Source organism: Aptenodytes patagonicus, chromosome 21 (genome assembly GCF_965638725.1).
Source record: "Aptenodytes patagonicus chromosome 21, bAptPat1.pri.cur, whole genome shotgun sequence".
NCBI lineage: Eukaryota > Metazoa > Chordata > Aves > Sphenisciformes > Spheniscidae > Aptenodytes > Aptenodytes patagonicus.
The window spans coordinates 6,563,345-6,587,947 of NC_134969.1; the positions used below are offsets into that span (position 1 = coordinate 6,563,345).

Here is a 24,603-nt window from a genome sequence, read left to right on the forward strand (position 1 = left end):
TGCCCCTTCTCCCTGTGCTTTGCCCTTTCCAGTGCTTCTCGCCCCAGTTCCCCACAGCCGAGTGCCCCCTTTTGGGCCGGTTCCCTTCCCAAACCCAGACCAAGTGCTTGTGACCTTGATTCCTGGCTCGGCTGCTGCTGGGCGTGCACCGTCAGCTGATGCCTTGGCAGAGAGCGCCCGCCTGCACTGGTGGCGGAAAAATCGCTCCAGCTGGGATGGAGCGTGCCTGGGTCCCAGACGATTGACGGCGGAGCTGCAGTGGGAGTAAACTAATACTCCCCCCCGGAAAAGCACATTTCTAACCGTAACGACCTCTCTTATTTCCACAGCTCAGAGAACCAGCTGAGATGGGCTACTGGGATCGCTGGTGGTTTAACGCCCTCGCTGCCAGGGTGCCAGGGCTGGGTTCACCCCCCCGCGCTCCTCCCACAGCCTGGCCGAGACCCAGCGTTACGGGTGAGCACGTGCCAAAAAAGCCTTTTTCCAAGTAAACTGATCACAGAGCTGTAACAACATGGCCTTTATTATTTTTCCACGTGGGTTTTCCCATTATTAATAAAAAAAAAAACAAACAAACCACGAAACCACCACCCAAGCCCCAAGCAGCCCCACAAGGCGATGGGGACGGGGGCAGCAGGCAGCCCCAGCAGGTGCAGCGGACTCTGAGGCCACGGCGAGCCGTGCCCGGCACGGGGCGAGGATGGAGGCGATGCGGGGGGCGAATGCGGCACCGGGTGACGGGCGGGGGAGCTGGGGACGTCGTCTATGTCGCCTTCTCGTAGGTGCGGGTGGAGACGACGTTGCCCATGGTGAGAGTCTGGTGGCAGAAATGGCGGCGGGGAGGTTAGTCGTGCTGAGCTGGTGCAGCTCCCGGCTTGTCCTGTCCCGGGCTGAACCCTCCCGATTTAAAACCATTTCTATTTCCTTACCAGAATTAATTTCCCATCCTTCAGCTCCCGGACCAGCGATGTCTCCTTCCCCTCCCACTTCTGCACGTGGACGAGTTTGCCTCCATCCAGCGTGACCACAGACTGCGGGGAGAGAGCAAGACCTGCCATTACCCTCCTTCCCTGGGGTTTCTCGGCTCCGGGGGCCTTTGTCCCTCAGAGGGGACGATGCTGGGCGTCCTCGTGCTCGCCCCAGAGCCCCGCGGGGCTCAGGGACAGGCTGCGGGTGCCACCGTCGGGATGCCCATATGGCAGCATCCCGCCCGACTTTGTCAGGCTAGCTCAGCACAGGCCGGATCCTGCTCCGGCCACTGGCTGGGTCACGGCCTCGGCTGTCCCCCGGTAACCCTGCCGTGGGCACCATCACGGTGACCCTGCCCTCTCTGACCCAGGGCCAGCACAGGGAGCCCTGCCCAGGGCCGCATCCTGCTCCGGGACCGCCAGCACCTGATCCCGTCTGCTTCCAAGCGTGGCTCGCTGGCTCCGGTGCTGGAGGGAATCAAAGAGGTGGGGCAAGTATTGGTGCTTTGAACCAGAGGGCCCGGCAAGGGTTTTTGGAGGGGCTGATCCGGCAAACACGCCTCCGCTTGCCAGGGCTGCAATTTGCACAGCTGCCGCTGTTGACTCAGCCCCGAAAGCCCGGCCGGTGCCAAGGTTAGTGTGACAGCCGCCTGGGCGCAGCCACGGTGCGGGGTTGCGCTGGGACAGGCAGCGGCACTGGCTGCCCGGCCCCATCCTGCCCTGTGCCCCCCACCCAGCTCCTCGAGAGCTCGGTGCTGCCCTTCGGGTGCCTCTGCAGCTCGGGTCTCCCCATGGCTCAGAGGTCCCATGGGTTGTGACCCTGAAGCCCAGGGCTTGGGTGCCCCCGTGGCTCGGCTCTCCCCATAGCTCAGGTGCCCCCACAGCCCAGGTCCCCACAAGGCTTGGCTGCCCCCATGGCTCGGGGTCCCCCAGAGCTCAGGTCTCCCCACAGCTGGGGTGTCGCCACCGCTCAGGTGCCCCAATAGCTTGGGTCCCCGCATGGCTTGGGTGCCCCGCAGCCAGGGTCTCCCCACGACTCGGCTCCCTGTGCAACTCGGGTGCCCCACAGCCCTGGACCCCACACATCCTGGGTGCCCCATGGGTTGGGTGCCCCACGGCTCAGCGTACCCCATGGCGTGGCGGACCTCACCCGCCCCATCCCATGCAGCTCACGGCTCGGGCAGCCGTCCCGGCCCCCGCTGCCCTGTCGTGTGCCCTCTGGCCACCATCCGAGGAGTGCCTGAAGGGCACGTCCCCGGGCTGCGGGCAGGAGCTTCGAACATAGTTTCCACCAGCTCCGGCGGGTCCAAGCGGTGGCAGCGCTGCAGGCAGGGACATGCTGCCCTGTGTCTGCCCGGCACTACCGCCTTGCTCACGCTCGTCCCGTTGCAGCCCATCCTCGCTTTGCGCCCAGCCCTTGCGCTTGCTGTTTCAGGGCCGGGAAGGGGTTTTGTGTCCAACAAGATCCCAAGGTCCCCCCTGGGCCGGGCAGGGGGCACGGGGCTGCCGGCTGCTCCATGCACGGCGTATTAAAGCAGCTGGGAAACTAGGAAAGAGCAGGGGCTGGATCAGTCCTGCGAGGGGAAGTGCCTCTGCAGGGTGGGAGAGGCCACGAAAGCAGCTCTGACCCCTCTCAAGGTGGTTTTTTCCTTGCTTTTACGGGGAGGAACAGCCCAACCGGGGAGGTATTGGCCTCCCCAGGGACCCCCAGGGAGGCATCAGCCCTGGGGAGGCATCGGCCAGGCAGGATTGCCCAGCTGCTCTGTCCCTGCCTGCAGAGCTGCCTGCTTTGTAGGGCAAGCAAAGAGGGGGCTCAAAAGTGGGTCTCGTGTCCCTCCACGCCCCCCCCCCCCCCCCGAGTGGGGACAACACTTGCTGCCACCCCACCATGTCCCCTCGCCTCCTCTTGAGCAAGCCCCCAGGCGGGCAGCTGGCATTCGCAAGCCGGCTTCTTGCACAACCTTCCTGGCAGCTCTGGGCCCGTGCTGCTCCCCGGGGGAAAACTACTGCAAAACGGGGTGAGGGGGGGGTGGGGGGTGGCTGGGTGAGACTGGGCTTAAGCACCAGCCCCAGCGGGCAAAGCGGTTTAACTCTTCCAAAGGCATAAAGGATAGAGCCCCAGAGCCCAGAGCTGACGGCCGGATCCGGTAGAGCCCACAAACCCTTTCTGGGGGGTCCGACACAGGGGGGCAGGCGCTGGGGGCTCACCTTGACGTGCCTGTCGTCTGCCGTGGTCTCGTCAAACTCCTCACCCAGCTTGAAGCTGATCTCCATGTTCTTGAAGGTGCTTTGGGTCTTCACCGTGATCTTGTCGCCCTCCACCTCGATGATGGTGGTGGGTTTGGTGAGGCTGGCCATCTGCCGGGTGGCGAAGCCCACGCCTGCGGGGTGCAAAGTGGGGGGGGGGCTGAGGGCACACGGAGGGGCAGGATGCGGCCGTCAGCCTCCGGTCCCTGCCGGCATCACCCCGGAGCCCTTCCTCCCTGTGATGTTGGGGGGGGTGAACCCCAAAGCTGCTCCCCACCTGCGGTCCCAGGGGGCCTCATGTGTGCCCACCACGCCGGGGGGGCTCTGGGGCAGGAGCTGGGGGGGGGGGGCTGGGAACACTGCCATTGCTCGGGGGCAGATCCTGCACGAGCACCCACCAGCTCCAGGGCTGGGCGGGGTGGGGGGGGCACCAGTGTCACCCCCCCCTCCCGGACTGCTCTTGGATGGGGGACCCACCCTGCCCAGGAGCTGCCCAGGGGCTGGGTGATGGGGGGCTCGGGGGGGGGGGGGGGAAGGGGGGAATGAAGGCTGGAGGGGTCCCTGGTGGCTCCCTGCACCCTGGGGGGGCATTCGCTCCCTCCCTCCGCCAAGGGCTGTCCCCGGGGGGGGGGGGGGGGGACAGGGGAAGGACGACACCACCTTACCCAGCCCAAGCCCCAGGGCAGAAAGCCCCGGAGTGCCCCCATAAACCACCCCGCCCAGGCAGCAGCGACCCACTCCACTGCCCGCAGCTCCCCCCCGCCGCCAGAGCCCCATGTGCGGGGGGGCTCGGCCAGACAAATTGGGGGGGGGGGTGGTGGTGGTGTAGAAAAAAAGGGGGTGATGTCCTGACTGCAGCCCCCCCCCCCCGCACACCCCCCCACTCACCCAACGCCTTCATGTACTCATCGAAATTGGCCGTATCCACCAGCTTCCAGGTCCCCACGAAGGCGTCGACCATGGCGAGGGGGTGCGGGGGACACACACACACACACAGAGCCACACGCGTGTATGGGGGGGCCCGGGGGTCCGGCCGGCTGCGAGCGTGGCACTGCGCCGCCCAGTTCACAGCTGCCTGCCGGCCTCGCAGCCGCCTTAAATAATGTCCTCATCACATGATTGGAAAGAGCACAACCGCGCTCCAGAAATACTCCTCGGCAGCGCTGCCAGCGGCCACCTTGGCCCGGCCACCCGTCACCCGCCACTGGCCACCAACCTCTGCCCGGACCCCCCCCGGTTGCGGAGGGTCAGGTCGGGTCGGGTCAAAGATGGGGAGAGCAGAGTGGGTCAATTTTGTCGTGAGTTGTGTACAGTCTCTGCGCTGGCCGTGCGGGGTGGCCAAAGGGCGTGGGATATGGGGAAACTGAGGCAGGGCAGACCTGGGCACGGCAGGTGTGTGCCCACCTCATGGCAGCCCCAAGGAGGGGGGGGTCGGGTGCTGCCCGTGGTCTGTGGGCAGTGGGGCACAGCCAGGACACGGGGACACCAGCAATGGCAGTGTCCTTCAGGGCAACGTGTCCTGGGGACAGGGAAGCTGAGCTGGGGAAACTGAGGCACGGGAAGCAGCAAGAACTGTGTGTGTGTGTGTGTGAGGCATCCAGGGGAGTGTGGGGACACGTGTGACCCTGTCCTGGCCCCGTCTGTGTGTGTGGGGACACGTGTGACCCTGTCCCTGCTGTGTGTGTGTGGGGGGACACACACGAGCGTGCCCCCAGTGATGCTGTGTGTGTGGGACACTGGGGACAAGGACAGCCATGGGGCCGTGGGACCCACAGCACATCCCCCCCCATGCCTCCCCTCGCTTCGGGCTTCGGTGGCAGCGGGGTCAGGGCCAGCGCGTCCCCCGGTCCCTTCCCAGCGCGCCGGGGGTCACCTGTGGCCGTGGGATTCGGTGTCCCCTGCCCGCCAGCTCCCTGGGGTTGCGCCTCTTCCTGCTCCCGTCCCTGGGCAGCGGAGGGTCCCAGCTGGGGGGATCAGTTGTCCCTGAGCCCCGTGGCCACAGCGTGTCCCCCTATTTTGGGGACATCAGGGTCAAAGCGACCAGGTCCGGGAGGGACGCGGGGACACTTTCTCCCTCTCCCTGGCCCCAAGGTGTCATCGCAGACGCCCAAAAATAGCCGGGAGCTCATGTTCAGCCTCCTCCCACCGGCACTGCCTCCGAGCGGGACCCCCTCCTCTCGCGTCCCAGGGGGGACAGGCACCAGACCCTGTGGGATGGGTGTCCCCCCACCCTGGCTGGGAGACCCCGCAGGGGACGGCTCTCCAGGGAAAGACAGGTGATTTATTCCCCGGACAAGTCCCCAGGGAGCCAGAGCCCCCACTCACACCCACCTGCATGGCCCTGGAGGGAACGAAGAGGGCAGGGGCTGTCCCCTGTCCCCTCACCCTCCCTGGTGTCGGTGTCCCAAATCTGCACGGCTCTGGTCCCCACATGTGCTCCCAGGCTTCCCCCGAGACTGCGGAACCATGAGATGTGGATGTTCACACGTGTGACTGCCCACGCACATGGACACCCATCCACAGGAGCACCCACACACATGGACACCCATGCCGGCACATGGACACCCATCCACAGGAGCACCCACGCACATGGACACCCATGCCGGCACATGGACACCCATCCACAGGAGCACCCACGCACATGGACACCCATGCCGGCACATGGACACCCATCCACAGGAGCACCCACGCACATGGACACCCATGCTGACAGACACCCACCACGCACATGGGTGCCAATGCACACAAGCACCCATGCACATGAAAACGCATGCACACGCCTGCCCATGCACATGGACACCCACCCACAGGAGCACCCATGCGCAGGAGCACCCACACGCATGGACACCCACTCACACGGATGCCCACCCACCCACAGAAGCTCCCGTGCATGTGGACACCCATGCTGACAGACACCCACCACGCACACGGGTGCCCATGCACATGAACACCCATGCACACGGCTGCCCGTACACATGGTCACCCACGCACATGGACACCCACCCACAGGAGCACCCACCCACACGGACACCCACACACACGGACACCCATGCTGACAGAAACTCGCCACGCACGTGGGTGCCAATGCACACAAGCACCCATGCACATGAACACGCATGCACACGCCTGCCCATGCACAAGGACACCCACCCACACGGACACCCACCCACAGAAGCTGCCATGCATGTAGACACCCGTGCTTACAGAGACCCACCACGCACGTGGGTGCCCATGCACATGAGCACCCATGCACGCAGACACCTACGCACATGAAAATGTATGCACGCGGCTTCCCATGCACACGGACACCCATGCACAGGAGCACCCATGCACACAGGCACCCACGCACACGGACCCCCCCCCCAAAACCCACCCACAGGAGCACCCATGCACATGGACACCCATGCTCACAGACACCCACGCGTATAAGCACGCATGTACACGGCTGCCCACGCACGTGGACACCCACCCACAGGAGCACCCATGCACACAGCCACCCATGCTGACAGAGACTCAACGTGCACATGGGTGCCCATGCGCATGAGCACCCATGCACACGGACACACATGCATGTGAACACACATGCACATGGCTGCCCGTGCACATAGACACCCACCCACATGGACACCCACCCACAGGAGCACCCACCCACACGGACAGTCATGCCGACAGGGACCCACCACGCACATGGGTGCCCATGCACGTAAGCACTCGTGCACACAGACACCCAGGCACATGAACACACATGCACACGGACACCCACCCACGGGAGCACACACACACACACACACACACCCACCCACGGGATCGCCCATGAACGTGGACAGCCTGCACACGCACACACATGCACACCGACACCCATGCGCACAACACCCACGCACACGGATGCACAAAGGTGCCCACACATGTGGGTGCTCCACGCACAGAGGCACCCGTGCACGCAGACACCCGTGCACGCGGGTGCCCACGCGCACGCACATGCATGGATGCCCATGCACACGGACCCCCACGCACACACGATGCTGCGTCCTGGCCGGGACTGGCCTCCACACCAAGGGTCGGGCAGCCAGTGACCTTGCCCAAGAGCCCGGGGGTGGCCAGGGCCACCCTGAGGCGCTGGGGACGGGTGCTGCTGGACACAGTAGCCCTGCGTGCGGCCCCGTACAGCTCTCGCGGACCCGGTCACCACCCTGGCGGTGGCCAGAGTGGACCTGGGCTTTGGGATTTATTTGCTGGTCCCACAGCGACAGCTATAGGTGACCATCCGTGATGGAGCTGAGTCCAGCACAACGTGCAACCACTCTGCCCGGCTCCAGCCTCCAGCCGGCAAACCCCGGCCTGGGAAACCAGCCCCTGGCCCGGGCAAGATCCAGGCAACGCAAGTCCTTCCTGGCCTCTCGCCTCCCCCAGCCCTCTGTGCCCGGGCAAGAGGGTCCCCGTCCCACCCGCCAGCAGAAACGGAGATTTTAGGGAGCACGGTCAGAGCCTGGGAAAGCCCGACTCCATTTCGTGCACATCCCCAAAGCGCTGCAGGACCTGGCTGGCCCCTTTCACTGCTGCTTCCCCCTCCCTCGGTTTTCCCCGGGGGGGGGGGGGGGCGGCGGGGATCCCAGGGCTGTGGGAGGGGAGCAGGCATGGGCACTCACAGGTGTCCCCAGCACGGGGGCCGGGGTGATGCGCAGGGCTGGGTATGGCCAAAACAGCATCACCCTGCTCACCCCCTCTGAAATCACCGGCATCCTCCCCCAGAGGCAGAGCTGCCTCCCTCCCGCGGGGACCCGGGGCCAGCGGAGGGGGTGACTCAGGACAAGGAGCCGAGACCCCCGGGGCAGGGACCACCCTGGGGTGCTCCAATCCACGGTGGGACCCCTCAGCAAGGTGCTGGCTGCTGGGGGGTGGGGTTTGCTTAAGGGCTGGGGGGGCTGTTGGGGTTGTGCAGTTCTTCCCCTCCCTCTTCTTGAAAAAGGCTCCTGGATCACCCAGGAAGAAAGGCCAGGAGACGGCGGTGGTACCCAAAACATCACAGTGAACACCACACTCAGCTAGAAACACCCGCAGGCTGCTCCTGCGGTGAGGAGAAAGCCCCCCCCCGGCGAACCCCCTGCTCTCGACTCTGCAAAATGCCCCAGAAGAAAAATATTCCTCCCCACCAGGGAAGCAAATAAATTCCACCCCCCCGGGTCCTCGCCCAGGGCGTGGGTGGGAATCGCCCCTTCGTCACAGCAGGTCCCCGCCATGCGATGCTCCCCCCATGGCGGAGGGGGATGACGCCCGACGGTCTCGCCACCGTAGCACCGAGGAAAACCCAGCGGACTCTGGCTGTGCCAGGAAAGCTGGGCTGATGCTTCGCAGCCTCCTCTTTCCTCCGCTGGTCAGCAATGTCCCCCCTGAGAGCGGGCTTAGGACGTGTCCTTCAGCTCGGGGCTGGGGGGCTGCGGAGGGGGCACCTCCGCCGAGGGCGACTGCATCTCCTGGGCGCTGCCTGTGAGGAGAGACGAGGATATGAGCAACCCCGGTTCCTGCCCGCCCCGCACTGTCCTCCATCTTCCCCATCACCTACCTGCGTTCAGGGACATCTCGGCCAGCTTGAGGGGCAGGTCAGAGGGGCTGACACCGGCCGGCGAGCCCAGGATGTCAGGCAGGGCATTGCGCCGGCCCGTTCTCCCGGAGGATGCGAAGTCCAGCACGGGTTCCACCTCGGTCATGCTAACGCTGGAGAAACACGGTCCCCTTCCCCGTCAGCACTGCTGGGCAAGGTGGCACCCAGCCCCTGAGCGCGGAGGGTGGCTCTGGTCCGGGCAGGATGCTCTAGTTCAGGGCAGGCAGCATCCCCTGCCTGCAGCTGCCCGGGGAGCAGGGCTAAGCCCTCCACAACCCCCTCTGCCCACCCTGACTGCAGGCACTCCAGGAGCGAAGGCAGGGGCCACCCTGCCCGCGGCACTCCCCCATCTCCAGGGTTGGCACCTTTAGGTGCTGTGACCCCCACTGGTCACCACATCATGGAGGAATGGGGGTCCTCAGGGGTCCCACTAGCACCCCCCCACCCCACCCCCCCTCCCCGAGCAGCCTTACCGGGCACCCTCCAGCCTGGCCTGGCGCTGCGTCTCCCCGGTGCCCAGGGTCCCGCTCCACGCCCCGGCCTGGCGGTTCCCCCTCCAGACGTCTCCCAGCCAGCGAGGGACCCCACGGGAGACGGGGGCTCCCGGCTGGGCCTCCTCCAGCTCTGACCTGGGGGGAGGCAGAGCAGGGGGTCAGTGATGGCTCCTGGGGCTGGTGCCAATGAGGTGGGAAGGAGGGAGTGGGGAGCCCTCCTCAGGGTGGGAGAGGCTGTGTCCCCATGCAGGGCACCCATAGCACCCAGCACCCTGGGTGGCTACACCAAGCCGGACTGTGAAGGGCAAGGGACCCCCTCGTCCCTGGTGGGCAGGCAGGAGGAGGTGATGGCAGCAAGGGGTGGATGCAGAGCAGGGATGGGGACATGGAGGTGGCACCCAGCTGGGAGGTGGGGCAGCAAAGGCGGCTGAGAGGGCACAGCGGGACCAGCTGCGGTGCCGGACGACAAGGGCACATCGTCCTCAACCTGGGGACCCCACCGTGTCCCTTGGCGGCTCTTGCTGAGCCAGGGCGGGCAGTGGTGATGCTGGGGTACCCTCGAGCGGGCGGGGGGCTCTCCTGGGAAGCCCCTGGCACTGGGCACCGTGCAGATCCCACCAGCATGGATCCGACCCCCCACTTACCGGGATGTTTGCTCAGCACCGGTAAATATTTTTGACTTTTGCAGAAGGGTTTTGCAGCTGCAGGCGGGGAGGTGGCACAAGGGTGGCACAGGACCTTGCAGGGACAGGGGTGGCCTCCACCCTCCCCAAACCCCCTCTACCTGCTCACGGGGCGCAGGGACCCCCAAGCCATCACTCAAGCAGCCCCGTCCCCTCCAGGCCGGATGCTGGTGGCAATGCTGGGACTGGTGTCCCCAAGCTGGTAGAGGTGGGAGCTTGTCCTGCTGTGGGGGGCATGAACTCACCAGCGTCCCCCTGGGAATCACTCTCTGGCGGAGGACGAGCCAAGGTCCCCGAGTCCTTGGGCGCAGGCGCCGTGCTGAGCGGGACGAGTGACCCCGGCTGCGTGCGAGGAGGAGAAATGAATGATTAACCCGGGAGGTGATTAGTCACGGGGCGTCTGCCCTGCGCGGGGCAGGACCCAGGCCCTTTTCAGGTGGGGAAACTGAGGCATGGAGTGAGGCTCAGGTGTGTGACGAGGGCAGGGTCGGTGGCCCTGTGAGCGGTGGCTGTGCCGTGGCAAAGACACAGTGGAGGCGCGATGCTGCCAGCGCGGGTGTGCGTGCACACATGCACCATCTATGGCACTCTGGAACTGCATGCATTTGCGTGTGCATTGGCACATGTATGTGCATGTTTGCGTGCATCCCCTCTGGCTGGGCTGTTGTGTCTGAATGTACGTGCAGCTGGAGCTGAGCCCCAGGGTGTGCATGCGCGGTGCCCTCTGGTACACATGTGCATGCATGGTGTCCCACGGCACACGTATGTGCATGCTTGGCATCCCTTAGCACATATATGTGCATGCATGCTGCATTGTAGCACATGTGTGTGAATGCATGGCATCCCCTGGCACACGTGTGTGCATGTGTGGTGTCCCATGGCACATTTATGTGCATTCATGGCATCCCCTGGCACACGTGTGTGCGTGCATGGTGCATTGTGGCACATGCATGTGCATGCATGGCACCCCCGGCACACACGTGTGCATGCCGTGTGCCCTGTATGCATGCAAGCACGTGCATGCATCCCTATGTCAGTGCGAGGGCTGCTGCCAGCTCCTGTTAGGGCCAGAGCTGTGTCACCTCCTGGTCACAGAGTTTCTCACAACACACCACATGTTCAAGTTCACGTCCTTCCTCTTTCACCGAGCACCCTGCAGCAACGCCTGCGCACCCAGCGGGAGCCCTTGGCCTTGCAGCCCCTGCTCCGGGCACCGGGACACGGGCAGGCGGCATGTAACATACGTGACGGCTCCGGAGCACCCACCGTGTCACCCTGGCAGCTGTCTGGGAACAGGGGCTGGGGTGAGCCGGGGCTCACAGGCCAGGCCTGCGTGACGGTGTGAGCACGTGAGCGTGCACAAGCATACACACGCACACGCGTGTGCACAGTCACGTTCACACACACACATATGCATAAAGTCATGCATGCACACATGCAACCATGCATACACGCAGATGCACCCATGCACGCACACGCATGTATATGCATGTATGTGCATGCACGCATGTATATGCATGCATGCACACGCGCAGGCATGCATGCACACATGCATATACACACGAATGTACACGTGCACACACATGCTGCACACACAAACAGACAGACGGGCAGACTGACTCTTTCCACATCCCAGCAAGACAGGAGCCCTGCAGGGCTGGATCAAAGCTGCCTTCCTGGCAGCCCCAGCAGCTCCTGCTGGCTCAAGCGCTGGAGAACCAGGCAATAAAGAGCCTTCAAGACCAGGCTGGATCCTGCCCGTCTCCCTCCTGCAGCTAAACATCTCCAGGGACGCTGGGGACGGGGTGCCCAGGACGCGGCCAGGGGTTACACCCCGTATGCTCACCCAGCTGTGCAGAGAGATCAGGACTTTCATGCTGGCACGGACAGAAAAGCTGCTAGGACCCCGCAGGGGACCGAAACCCCTGGGGGGTTGCCACGGCAGGGGGGAATCCTGAGTACTCCTGGGATGCAGCACTGCTGTCACGGGGAGCCCATTGGGCTGTCCCCTGTCCCCCTGCATCCCTGGGCTCCCTTGGGAGCAAGGTCCAAGGTGCCAACGCCTGCCCCGTGCCGAGTGCTGCCGCGTCCTCCTGGTCCCACAGGCAGCAAATCCAACCCAGTGCTGGGCATATAACGTTGCGTAAACCCCGGGCCTCTGCCCAGCAAGCGGGGATTTCCCCCTCTAAGCAGGGACCATTTCTGGGAGGCTTAACGTGGTCTCAACTTAAGAAAGCTCCTGGAGCCACATGGAAGGTCCTCGGGGCTGCTGGCTCCTGCTTTAATGCCCCTAATGGGATATAGGAGGGTAGGGCAGAAGCCTTAATCCCCCTAGGAGACGGGCTGCGGCGGAAGATACTGGGAAGGGGTGGAGGGAGGACATGGCGCTGGGACGTGTCGTGTCCCCTTGGTCAAGTCCCTTGGGAATCGAGCCAGCCCCATCGTAGCAAAAGCTGCCTCTTGCACAGAGGCCACCGGGAGACCAGAAAATGTCCTACAAGGCCATATCCAGGCTGGGACGCCCCCAAACCTCGGGCATCTTCATGCAACGCAACACCCTCCCAACACAAGAGCTCCGTCTCCGTGGTGCTGCTGAGCCCTGACGCTCTTGTGCCACACAGGCGAGAACCATGGACACGCGCTGAGCTGCTTGGTTTGGGCTGGGGATGCTCAGTAACATAATTTGGCTGTGGCGATGACCAATTAAAGCACAAGAGGGGAAGGTGATGGTCTGGCTGAAGGCTGGCGGGTGAGATGCAAAGTGATCATGAGATGATAGTGCAGAGAAGCGAGATTTTGCCATCCCACCGCGGCCGGGATGTGCCGCTCCCATCGCTTGCTGCTGCAGATCCCCACCCCATGCCCAGTGTCCGGACTGCCTGGGCAGTCTGTGCAGGATTAGACCTTGCCTTCGGCATCCAAGCTCCTTGCAGGATGATCTGCTGCAGGAAACACCTCCTGAGCCCTGTTTTGGGTGCTGCCCCACTGCTCATCTTTAGTGTTTGGAGCCTGGAGCAGCCTGGGGAGCTCCTGTACCTGTGGGCAGCAGGAGGAAGGGCTCCTGCCCCAGCCCCTGCCCCCTGCTTGCCTGCTCTTTGCTCCTAACCTCCTCATCCAAGCCCAAAAAAGCCAAAATCCATGGCTTGTGAAGCAGGTGCTACAGCTGGACACCCCTACTGAGACCCAGAGCATCAGCCCTGGGAGGGAGAGTGGTTTGGGGCGAGAAGCACTCACCCCCCCCCTTCCTCTTCCCCCTCTCCCTCTTCCTCTACCAGCCTTGGGCCAGGGAAGCTGCAGGATGGACCCAGCCAAGGGACCGACCTGGGTTGGAAACAGCCACCCCTTTCCCACCGCCAGCAGGCAGTGACACCAGGCGCAGGCAGTGACGGGCAGGGACACGCTACGGCCACCCCGTGCCAGACCTGGGCTTTGCCGTCAACGGGAGGAAACCGGCCGAGGGCGTTAGGAGGAGCTCGGTCCCTTCCCGCGGGGGTTTGGGTAGGATGGGCAGCAGGGTTTGGTGGTGGAGGTCTTCCCTCTGATGTGGCATCATTCCTGCTCGAAGGTTTGACTTAATCTCACATTGCCCTGGATGTAAAAGCCCTGGAGGAAAGCAGGAAGATGCTGAACGGGCAGAGAAAGGTGTGAACCACCCCGGGGACGGAGCAGCCGAAGAGACCAAGGGTTCAGATCGGGTCAGACACCTCCATGGGCAGCATGTCCACGAATCCTCCGCAGCGATCGAGGCAGGGATGTCCCCTCTAACACAACGACTTGGGGTGCCGGGGGGGGCGGGAAGGAGCAGACCATGCTCACGGGCTCACCTGAAAGAGCATCTGTGGCTGCTGCCGGAGCCGGCACCCGGAGCATGGCGACCACGGGACATCTCGTGGTCCCCACCGTGGTCACACAACACTGGCCAGCTTTGCCAAATGCATTCCCCCTCCCAGGACACATGAACCAGAAATGCTCCGGGGCGTTTAGGACCAGGGAGGTGTTACAGCGATGGCTGTAAACTTTTGTTAAGGATTCATTTAACCACAGGCATAAGGATTTGCTTTTTCAGCTTCAAAGTGGTTGATGGGTTGTTAGCTAATTTGGAAGTGTGGGTTTGGACCATTTAATGTTCTTGGCTTTCTTTATAAAGGGGATTCTTCATGCTCGTTTAATTCAATGTGTTATGGGGTCTGTGCCATGCTCTGTCGATGACAGGCTGGGAAACGGTGCAGCCCAGCGCAAGCCCTCTGAAAATCCACTGGCAACCCCACAATCTTGATGTTATTAAGAGATGATGAACGCAATGAAAAATGGGAAGGATTTACCAAAGCGTAACCGTAACGTTGAATTAAATGAGTGTTGCAAGCTGGGAAGGAAAGAGCTGCCCTGGATCAGAAAGGGATGAGACCATCATCCAGGAAAATCAACGATGAGTCCACACGGGAGGAAAATCCAACGGGGCTGGTTTAACCAGAGACCAACAGCCACCAGACAGACCAAGCAGCCCCTGGAGCCTGGAACAGCAGATGGCAAAAATTAAACACAGGATAAAATCTGGAGAGCTGAGAGATCTCCCACGGAGGCAGCAGGTTTGGTCCCGGCAGTTTCATCTTGAGGGATGTGGCTGCAGGCAGCAGCGTTCCTGCCCGATGTAGCGGCAGCCCTGCCGGTGCCGGAGCCCGGGAGATGCTGAGCAGGCTCCCACTGCCATGTAGAAATGGGCTTTGTCAGCTGTCAGCAGCCCATAAACAGCTCCCAGGATCCAGGCGAGAGGGAAGGATGGGAATAAATACTGTCCCAAACTCATCGTCTCCAGGGCAGGGGGAGAAAATGAGAAGGGAAAAGGCCCCAGGGATGTTGGCTGGTGCAGGAATATTTAACGTGGAGATGCGGAGTGACATGGAGAACAGGTTTTGCTTCGAGCCCAGAGCACAGGGAATTCCCAGCCTAAGTGCCTCGAGATGATGATCCCTCCTGGAAGCGGTGCTGGGAGGGAAGCAGCTGCCAGCGCCTGCCCGTGGGGGGATGCTGGCCCCCCGCTGCCTGCCCTCGGCAGCGAAACCTCTCCGACCATGGACCGGCACCTTTGTCCATAAATCGCCAGGTTTCCAGGCCGGCTGGGAAGGTGCCTGGGCCAGCTCAGAACCTGCCTGGCACCTTTCGAGTGACGGTGGCACAGCACGGAGCAAAGCAGTGCAGGGACCCAAGTGAACCTGCGCCTGGATGCTCGGATCATCATCAAGGTCTCACACTATTTTCTCCCCCATTTTTCCCTGGCTCCTCCTCGCCGCATGGCCTCAGCTCCTTCCCAAAGCTTTGAGGAATCGTTCCAGCAGGTTTTCAGAGAGGAGGTTACACTGGCAGCTCCCCAAATCTCTGGCCCAGTCTGAGGTGGTCGAGCGCATCCCGGTACCCGTGGGGTTGGCCTCTCCATGCGATGCACTTTCCAGCAAACACCATTGCTCGAAAGGCATCCAACACGTGGGCTCCCACCACCTCCCCTTGCTGCTGAGCAGTGGATCTTCCTTGTTAGACTAATGGACTTACAGCGGTAATTCTCGTTACTCTCTAAGCCCCTTCCCGTTGTGTCCTGCTTTGCGCTTTGACCTTCCTCCCTGCTCTTGCTCTTGGACAGCCATCCTCGCAGCCTGACCTGCTTTCCCTCTTTTCCACAGTTCCTGCTTGTGCTTGGATTGCCTCCTCCATCGGTTTGGGGCATGGTGAAGTGTCTCTTCCTCCCCTCCATCATCCTGACGTCCCTCTCATCATCCTGACATCCCTCTTCTCCCTTTCCCCTGCTCCCTCCCTGGTCCCCATCACTGCCCTGCAGGGGGGCAGGACCAGGTCTAGGCTCAGTCCCATCCCTGCTCATACCCCAATCCTGAATTATTCCACCCAAACCTCTCCCTGGGTCACAAGGATGCTTTTAAAGATCATCCTTCACTTGCCTTTTTTCACCCTCGGTTTCCTTTTTGCATGCTTTAGGGCTGACATTTTTTTAGGATTTTTTCTCCAGCTGTAGGACTTAGAAATTTCTTTCTCACGCTAAAACCTGAGACGTGTCCTAGCTAATACCAGCTTGGGCTGAACACAAAGGCTTCCCTGCACTGGCTCTGCGCGGGGCTCATCCAGGCTTGTTGGATATTGGTACCTAAATTCCCGTTCAAGGCAAAGGGTGAGAATGAAGGACTCCGAAACGGGAGACTGACAATCTTCATTCCTCATAACTCCTGGATGCCAACAGGGAGACGAGCACAAGAGGTGGGTTTTGCTGCTGAAATCCATAGGATGGAGTTGCTAGGAGAAAGGAAGGGTGCGTTATTGCTCCATCAATCCTGGTCTCGTCATGCTCGGGGATGACGGCAGAGTTCAGCTCTGTTTAATACCCTCACGAAAGCCAGGAAAAAAAATAAAGTCCAACCTGAGTCTCTCCAGATAGGATTTCAGGCTATTTGTATAAACTGTCACTTTGGCTTATAATGCTGCAAACACAAATCAGAGCAAGTCCTGCTCGAGGGTAAGAGCGAAACTAGCTCATGTGCTCGCTGACATCCCAACCCAAAGTGGCCCCGAGCATCTGCAGGGCAAACCCAGATGCTGCCAACCCGAATCTGGGTGCCTCCAGACCTCGAGGTGCTCACCACCGTGCCCCACATCACGGCTTGGCTTCCCCGAAGGGCAGTGACTGCAGAGAAAAATCCCCTTTTGATCCCACAGACCTGGATTGGGCCGGGAAAAAGTGCTCCGGGGGACTCGTCAGTTTAATCCCAACACAGCCCCGCTGAGCACAGCATCTCCTACAAGTCCATACAGCGAAAAAATTGAGGCATCTTTTCCCGTGGGAGCAGCACATGGGGCATCCCGGGCAGATGCCAAAAACACCGGAGAAACCTGAATGCACGATGTCTTCTGGACCATCCTAATTTCATTCCTGGACAAGCCTGAGTTGCTCTTATTAAAGAGCAAAGTGCTAAAAGCTCAGCGGGCAGAGGCACGAGGACGTGGGCTGACAGCGCAGGTTTGCCGCCAGGCTTTGCCGTGGACTTACCCTGCACGCAAAAGCTCCCAAAACCCCGGCGCAGGAAGGAGGGGGATGGATAACCTCAGCTGCGCTGGCCGTGGGGCGTGCATCGGGCCCCGCTCACCCAGAGAGGGAATAACCATATCCCGGGTCCTCTTCTCCATCCTCCTGGAGCCCGGGGCTCCCAGCCCAGCGCACATCACTGCTTCCCATCCCCCCCCCCGATCTCCCCTGGCTTCCCAGTTCTCCCCTGGGAAATTTAAAGAGGAAAATTTTTCCTTCGCTTTGTGCTAATAACAAACACCTCCGGCTTTTACCGTTCTATAGGGCAGGGCTCCTGTTCCCCGGCAGCTGGGAGGTGCGAGGTCCCTGTGCAAAGATGCAGGCAGGACTCGGGGAAAGCTGCTGCTGGCAGCGATGGAGCTGCTTTGCAATATGGCATCCCGGAGGAAGGAGCCAGCAGCTCCCTCGCCGGGGTCTGACACACGGGCTGGGCAAAGCACCGGAGTGGAAGCAGCTCTAGGACAGCAGAAAGGTCCCCTCCCTGCGCTGCAGCCACTGCCGGCCCTGCCAGCCCACCCGCTCATTGGCATTAGGAAAATGAAAAGCATCCAAAAAATCACCAGCAATATTCCGGTCGTGGCTATTTACTGTGGGAACATGGCAAATCCTTGGGGCCGGCAGCGCTGGCAGCTCCTGGCTTCCCAGTGACGGTGGGGAGGGGACCGCTACGTGACCCAGCTCGGCACCACCATGCAGGAGGACGCATCCAGCATGAGCACAGCAGTGAGCGAGACCCTCACCCGCATGTTGGTTTGGGTGCAGATTGGGATCACCCATTAAACAGCAGCTCCCCCGGCTCGCATCCGTCCCCCTGCCCACGCACGAGCAGCCTGGACCACGGGCTTGTGTTCCCCTGCCCAAACCTCCCAGACGGGAGATGCTGTCCCGCATCCCAGGGAGGGATGGAGGCATCCCAGGGAGGGATGCAGGGAGGGATCCCACCGCATCCCAGGGAGGGATGGAGGCTGCTCCAGCCACTCCCAGGCGAGCCAGGTGTCGGCCAGCCTACGGGCTGTGACCTCTTCCAGGGCTTGTGAGTATCCCTGCCTACACCCCCATCAGTTAATTATCTTTGATCGCTGGTGTGGTGGGAGGAGAACAGGGATTGCCCCTGGGGGGTTTGGGTGCCCATCGGGGATCCCGCAAGGGTGCTGGGTGCTGTGTGGGAGGGCTGAGCCCATCTCCCCCACGCTCCTCGCCCCGTGGGTCTGCCCTCAGTCCCATCGTCTGCGTTCAGGTGCTTGTCGAGTCCAAGGGGGAAAATGCAACAGCCTCTTTCGCATGGGGATGATGGAAACCCACGCACAGCCCCCACGGAGACGGACCTGGCACTGCGGGCAAATCAGCGCTTGCTCCCGTAGCCAAGGGAGGTAAACAGGAGCTTCCCCTGCCACGCATCTCAGTTGCAAAGCAGGTGATCTAAGAGGAGGTAATTATGATGATTGAGCCCTGGGTAATACAGCTCCCACTGTAACCTTTAGTTAGCTGCTCCAACGATGGCACAAACTATAATTTTGCATAATAAACGTGTCACCCACATCTAAATCGGTTTCATTCTTTAGCAGTTTCAGGCTCCCTCCTCCCCAAATGGCTTTTCGTCAGCTGTTCCAGCCTGAGCATCCTGGGTGGAGGCCGACGGACCCGATCCGAGACGCTGGGGACGGGGAACGGGGACATCCTCGATTCTCCTGGCTGCGGGTGCGGAGCGCGTGGGTAGCATGGGGATTTGTGCCAGGGGAAACCCGAGGAGTTGTGAGGATGCTGCGACACGGGCCGTGGGCTGCTTGGGGCAGGGGCTGGGAGATCTGCGGGGGCACAGGGTGCCAGCTGGGTGCCACCAAGCGCATGCTGGGCTGTGCCGTGCCAGGAGTGCCGTGGGCTGGGTGACATGAGGCACCAGGCATTTCTGAAATGCCCTGGGCTCGGCTGTGCACCGTGGGAGCCTCTTCTCCCAGCGCAAGGTCCCTTTTCTCCATCTGCCACTGGTCAGCACCAGGAGAGGACCGTGGTCCAGCTCCTGGTGTTGGGGGGTGTTTATCTGCTCCCCACAGCCCTGTCCTGCTGCAGTCAGGTTGGGGTGAGCGATGCTCCGTGTTGCCCATCCCGGGGCACCGTGTTAGCGCTTGCACCACATCCAGGGGCCATGCAGGGACCCCCCCGCTCGCCACCTCCAGGGTCCCTTTCCTCCAGATCCCCTTCCTCCAGGTCCCCACCTGCCTGATGAATCCACAGACCGATGCTGGGGGATACTAGTCCCACCGCAAAGGCTGGACCGGTCGCACCAAGGAGAGCCCGTGGGTGCTCCTGCATCCAGCTGGGTACGGCAGAGAGGGCAGCAGGGTGCCCCAGGGAAGCGGCACTGAATTCAGAGGAGGCTCCCCGGCTCTGCCAAAGCAGCAGGACATGTGCAGGCACCCGGATAATTAATTTTGGGGAGCGGAGCCAGCTGACAGCTTCCCAGGCCACGTGCTGCAGCTGGTACCTCCGGCTCCCTGGGGAGCCCCCGGCATGTGCTTCCCCCCCAGGTCCCTGGCAGCTGGTGGATTTTCTCCTTCCCACTGCAACTCATCCAAGAAGGGAGGTGGAAATCTTCCAGGGTGTCGTGCTCCCCAGGCAGCATCCCCTCGGGAGGGACCGATGGGCCTCCCCCGTGGCGAGGCCTTGCATGGAGGCAATCCAGATGTTTTCCCCCATCCCTGCATGGATGCCGGGAGCATCATCAGGGTTCCCCGACGCAGTGGCTGTCGCAGCACCTTCCCTGCTGCCCAGTGACACCCACCCGGCCCCTGGGGAGCTGGTGGGGAAGGGACCGAAAGCCGAGGAGGGAAGAAATCTGTGCAGGCACCCTAGGATCAGAGGCATGGTTTGAAATCCCCAGACCTGATGGAGCAGAGCCGGATCCATCGCCCCTTGGCTGAGCCAGGTGCTAAAACAGCCTGCCCGAGGAGCCGAGGTCGGAGCAGGGCTGTGGCCCCCGTCCCCATCCTTCGTGGTGCCATGTCCCTGCAGGGGACCGGAGCACCCCGTCCTGCAAGGGACTGTGGGTCCAGGTCAGGAACGGGTCCCAGAGCTTTGCCGGCTGAACTGGGCCTGAACCCCAAGGCTTCCCCCGAGGGTGGCTGCAACCCCAGCCACCGACAGCTTCCCACCGAGCATCCCCCGGCTCCCAGCCACCTCCTCCGCCTCCCCCTCTGCCCTCCAGCCCACCGCTCGCCATCTCCCTTCGGGGACACCCGGCACAGTCCCCAGGCTGGGGTTGGCACAGCCCTCCATGAGCCACCAAAGACCCCAGCAGCCCCAGGCATGGCTGGCAGGGGCAGGGCAGGGAACAGCAGCGCTTTTAGAGCTGCAAAAATCCTGACGTCCAGTTTAGCCCCTTCTGAGGTCTCTTGCTCCAGCCTGGCACAGTCCCCCTGGGTGGGGGGGGCAGCTTGGGCACAGCCTCCTGGCAGCCCAGCTTGGGAAGAAATGCTGCGGCTCCCCCAATTTAAAAAAGTGAGAACCTGGCTCTGCCACCACCCTTCCCCCTCCAAAACCTCCTGCTTTCTCGGGGTAGATGCTGAGATGATAAAGGATGGAGACAGTGGCACAGCTGTTCCCCCCTCCCGGTTATATCTCCCACCTCTCCTGCCCGGTGGTGACGAGGGGGGACATCCTGGGAGTTCAGGCAGCCCCCCGTGACAGCAAGGGTTGAGGTGTCCCTTGGTGGACAGCCCCAAGGTCATGGGCTGTGAGTATTCGGGGTGAGCACAGGACATCCTGCCTCTGCCACCCCCTCGGTGGCACTGCCACCCAGACGGGGGACAGGAGCCAGCTCTGGGGACCAAAGGGACCTGATCCAAGCATCTGCAGGGGCAACCTGCCAAAATAATGCCCTGAAGGCAGTGAGGAGGGGTTGTGCCTGGGGAAGCCCTTTCCTCCGGAGGGGATGCCACCCGCCCGGGAGGAGGCACAGAATGAGCGGGGTTCCTGCACGGAGCAGTGCTCGGCCCCATGCTGGCGCTGCCTGGGCCCTCCCCAGCTCCCCAAGCCCGATATCATCTGGGAAGCTGAGGGCTGGAGCTGGGAGGATTGGGGGGGGTCGGGGTAGCTGAGATGAGGATGGGGCAGGGTGGAGGGTGGAGGGGGCAGTGGTGACCCCAGGACCTGCCAGGGAGGAGGGGGCAGGGAGTGAGGGGGTCAAGGGAGGGTGCCAGGATAGGACAGAAGTGGCACCTTGGGGGTTGATCTGAAGTGCCCACCCTGAGATGGACGAGCCTTGCTCAGCACCTGACTGCTGCTCGCCCCGATCCTCCCCGGAGCCACCTGCCCCCGGTGGGATGGGCACGGACCCCCCCCAAGCCCTCGAGAGACACCCGATGCCCTGCTCAGCAGCGCAGCCTGCCGCAAAGTTTCATCCCCCCAAAACCCATCTTCCCTCTGAGGACACCGCCATCTCCCGAGCCTCCTGCCTCTCCACCCTCCCTTTGCTCCAATGCACTGCCATGGAGGTGTCCAGGGTGGGCACCCGCTTCCCAGGGCGAGCACCTGGTCCCCACGGTGGGCACCCAGTCCCCAGCGCCTGCGAGCACAGGGCATCCACCGCCATGGCCCAGGGCCCCGGTGCAACCACGTCACCTGCACCCGCCACCCATCAGCTGCTCACCTGGACTCTGCTGGAGCTGGTGCCAACGCCGTCACCGATGCTGATACCAGTGCCGGTGTCGATGCCAGTGTTGGTGCTGCTGCTGGTGTCGACGCCGGTGTTGATGTTGATACCGATGGTGGTGTTGATGCCGATGTCGGTGTCGATGCCGATGTCGGTGTCGATGCCGATGCTGCTGTTGCTACCGGTGTCGATGCTGGTGCCGGTGTCGGTGCTGATGCCGGTGTCGGTGCTGATGTTGCTACCGGTGCCGCTGCCGCTGCCAGCCGGGCGGGCCGGAGGAAGGATGCTCGGCGCTCGGCAGGAGCCCCGGGGAAGCCACCGGCTCGCAGGCGGCCCTTGGGGCACCCGGGGCCGAGCCGCCCGCAGCCGCCCGCCCAGCGCCGCCGCTCCCCGCCGCTCCCCCCGCCCGGCCCACGCTCCGCGCGGGGGGGACCCACCAGCCCGGCCCCCCCCCCCTCCCCGCCGCCTCCGCCCCGCCCCGCCCGCCGCCTCCCCCCGCCGCCGGGCTCCGCCGGGGGCTGCCCGGGCCGCCCCCCTCCCCTCCCCGCTGCCCGGGCCGCCCCGCAGCCCCCCCCGGGCTGGCCCCGCGCTCGGTGGCTGCCCGCCGCGGGGATGCCAGCGTGCCCGGGGACTGTGTCCCCTCCGTCCCCCCCGCGCTGAGACATTTGGGGGGGGGGCTGTGACATCCCCACCCTGGAGGCCCATCTCCCCCCATAAGGCTCCGTATGACATTGCCCTGCGATGTGCCCGGGCAGGGGGCTCGTAGCCCAGCGTGGTGAGTAGCCCCACTCGGGCCAGGAACCCGGCCAGCCTACTCAGAAGAAAGTGCAACCCCCCCAGATTTCTGCTTAATTAGGGTCCCTGGCTGCAGCCCTGGGGGAAGGAGCTCCGTGGCCCCAGGAGGGCTCCGCTCGCCCACCGTGACAGCTTGGCCCCGGCCCACACACCTCCCTGCGCAATTTGTTTCAGCCAAAACCAATTGCCAGGCTCAAAACCTTCGGAACAAAACACCAATTAAAAAATATGTGGCTGCACCTCTGTGGCATGTGGTGCCTGGGTGTGTGTGTGTGTGGGGGGGGGGGGGGGCTGGGAGACCCTGGATCCGGCTGGTAAATCCACCTGGTCATGTCACAGCCCCACGTTTTGCCCAACACGAGGACTGTCCTTGCCGCAGAAGGACGCTGGGCAGAGCCTGGGCGCAGAGCAGATGCCGCCATCTTGGCAGCCCGGGCTGCTCCTGGCCCGGCACCAGCATCACCTCGAGGCGGGGACGCGGCCAACACCAAGTGCGTGCAATGGGGGTTCCCCACCTGCACCCCTGAGCTGGATCAGAAGAGGGAGGGAGGAGAGAGGAGAGGCAGTGATGAACAGAGCCGCCCCGAGCGTGCATTAAAAGCGACTCAAATTTGCACGCAGGAACAATATCACACCTTCCCGGGCTGCCGCTGGCGCTTTTGCCTGCGTGTGCAACAGGGAAACAGCACAATTTTGGTGAGAGGCTCTGAAATGTCCCCTCCTGGCTCTCAAGGTGCACAGATGATGTCCCCGGGGCTGGGGAAGTGGGGTGCACCCAGGTGATGGAGTCCCTGCTCCTCTGGCCCTGCACCGGGATGCTGTTCCTGGCAGGAGCGGGGCTGGGGGCATGTTCCCAAATTCCTGGCTCTGGCTGACCTCCTCTCCCTGCTGATGGCCAGGGGTGATGCTCAGCACCCAGAGCACGGTGCCCATCCTGTCCCTTCCCCGGGGGTGCTCAGCATTGCCCGGGGCTCGTGGGCCATGGGGAGAAGCCAGCAGCTCAGCCCAGCCCAGCAGAGGTTGCTGACCTGGGAAGGGCAACGCTTTCCTCACCTCTGCAGCAGCCAGCAAGGCAAATTCGGACGTGCCTCACCATGCCAGGGTTGTAGAGGGGCGAGAGCCACCGAAGCAGCCAGGACTTGGCTGGTCTCAGCCCGATGCTTGTCTCCGGTAGCCCCGTACCCCCAACAGCTCGTGGGGGGCTGGAGCCACCCGGCCCCGCCAGCCAGCGGGAGGGACATTTATCCTGCCTGCTCACTCATGCGTGGTGACGGGTGACTGGCAGCTCCCGCGCGGCCGGCGGGGAGGGGAGCCTTCGCCAGCCGCTATTTTTAGCTCCTCACGCTCCGTTTTCTCCTTGACTGTCTCCCCTCTCCAGAGCAGTCTCGGGCCGAGCATCGGCGATGTTTATCCTGCCTGGCACCTGATCGGATGTGACACTGGCTGTTGCGGGTGAGGGGGATGGCTGCCATCCCTCTGCTCTGGGAGACACGTGGGAGCAAGGGAGATGTCAGGGGGACAGGGAGGAAGAGGAGGCAAGCCCAGGCTGGTTGGGGAGGGTCCTGCTGGAGCACCCTGGGGTGGGTCTCCCTTCCTCCAGCTCCCGGGTGCCCCCAAGGGATGCTCTGCCCTGGAAGAGCTGGGGGAGAGCTACGGCGCGGTCCCCGTTTCCACCTAGGCGGAACACTTCCCTCTGCCAGTGTGATCCTTTGGGGATGGCTGGGCTGGGGGAGCTGGGCAAACTGAGGCACACAAGCAGGGTGTCAGTCCCTCCATGTTCGGCCAGTACGTTGGTGGCACCGAGTAACCTCACCGAATAACCTCACCGAACCTGCCAGGACAAGCATCCAGGACATGGTGAGCATCAAGAGCCCAAACTCCCAGCTGAAGCTCACAAAACTCTTGGGTACAAGCCCCAGCAATGCAAATGCACGTCAGCACAGCAGCTGGGAAAGGAAAACTTATTCCCTTATCAGGCAGCACCCATTTGGTGTCGGTACCGGGCTGTGCCGCTGTGCTCGGTGCTGTATCAACACGGGAGCAAAGGTTGCTCTGCTCTTCCTCTGCTCTTTCAGCGCCTGCTCTCAG

At 62.9% G+C, this 24,603-nt stretch overlaps 2 protein-coding genes across 3 annotated transcripts; both read right to left on the bottom strand.

Moving 5' to 3' along the window:
* Positions 1–505: 505 nt before the first annotated feature.
* On the bottom strand, positions 506–4,342 carry FABP3 (fatty acid binding protein 3). Of its 2 annotated transcripts, XM_076357218.1 has the most exons (5): positions 4,233–4,342; positions 4,104–4,201; positions 3,177–3,349; positions 930–1,031; positions 506–817 (listed from the first exon to the last, which is right to left on the bottom strand). In XM_076357218.1, exons 1-5 carry the CDS (start codon positions 4,325–4,327, stop codon positions 764–766), a joined length of 522 nt encoding a protein of 173 aa, XP_076213333.1. In that variant the 5' UTR covers positions 4,328–4,342; the 3' UTR covers positions 506–763. The 2 variants fall into 2 exon arrangements, with proteins under 2 accessions (XP_076213333.1, XP_076213332.1); XM_076357217.1 differs by having other exon boundaries at positions 4,104–4,308.
* Positions 4,343–8,258: 3,916 nt separating this feature from the next.
* Positions 8,259–22,038, bottom strand: LOC143169680 (cAMP-dependent protein kinase inhibitor alpha-like). Its single transcript, XM_076357216.1, has 5 exons — positions 21,718–22,038; positions 10,237–10,333; positions 9,288–9,443; positions 8,776–8,927; positions 8,259–8,697 (listed from the first exon to the last, which is right to left on the bottom strand). Exons 4-5 carry the CDS (start codon positions 8,918–8,920, stop codon positions 8,615–8,617), a joined length of 228 nt encoding a protein of 75 aa, XP_076213331.1. The 5' UTR covers positions 8,921–8,927; positions 9,288–9,443; positions 10,237–10,333; positions 21,718–22,038; the 3' UTR covers positions 8,259–8,614.
* Positions 22,039–24,603: the final 2,565 nt, after the last annotated feature.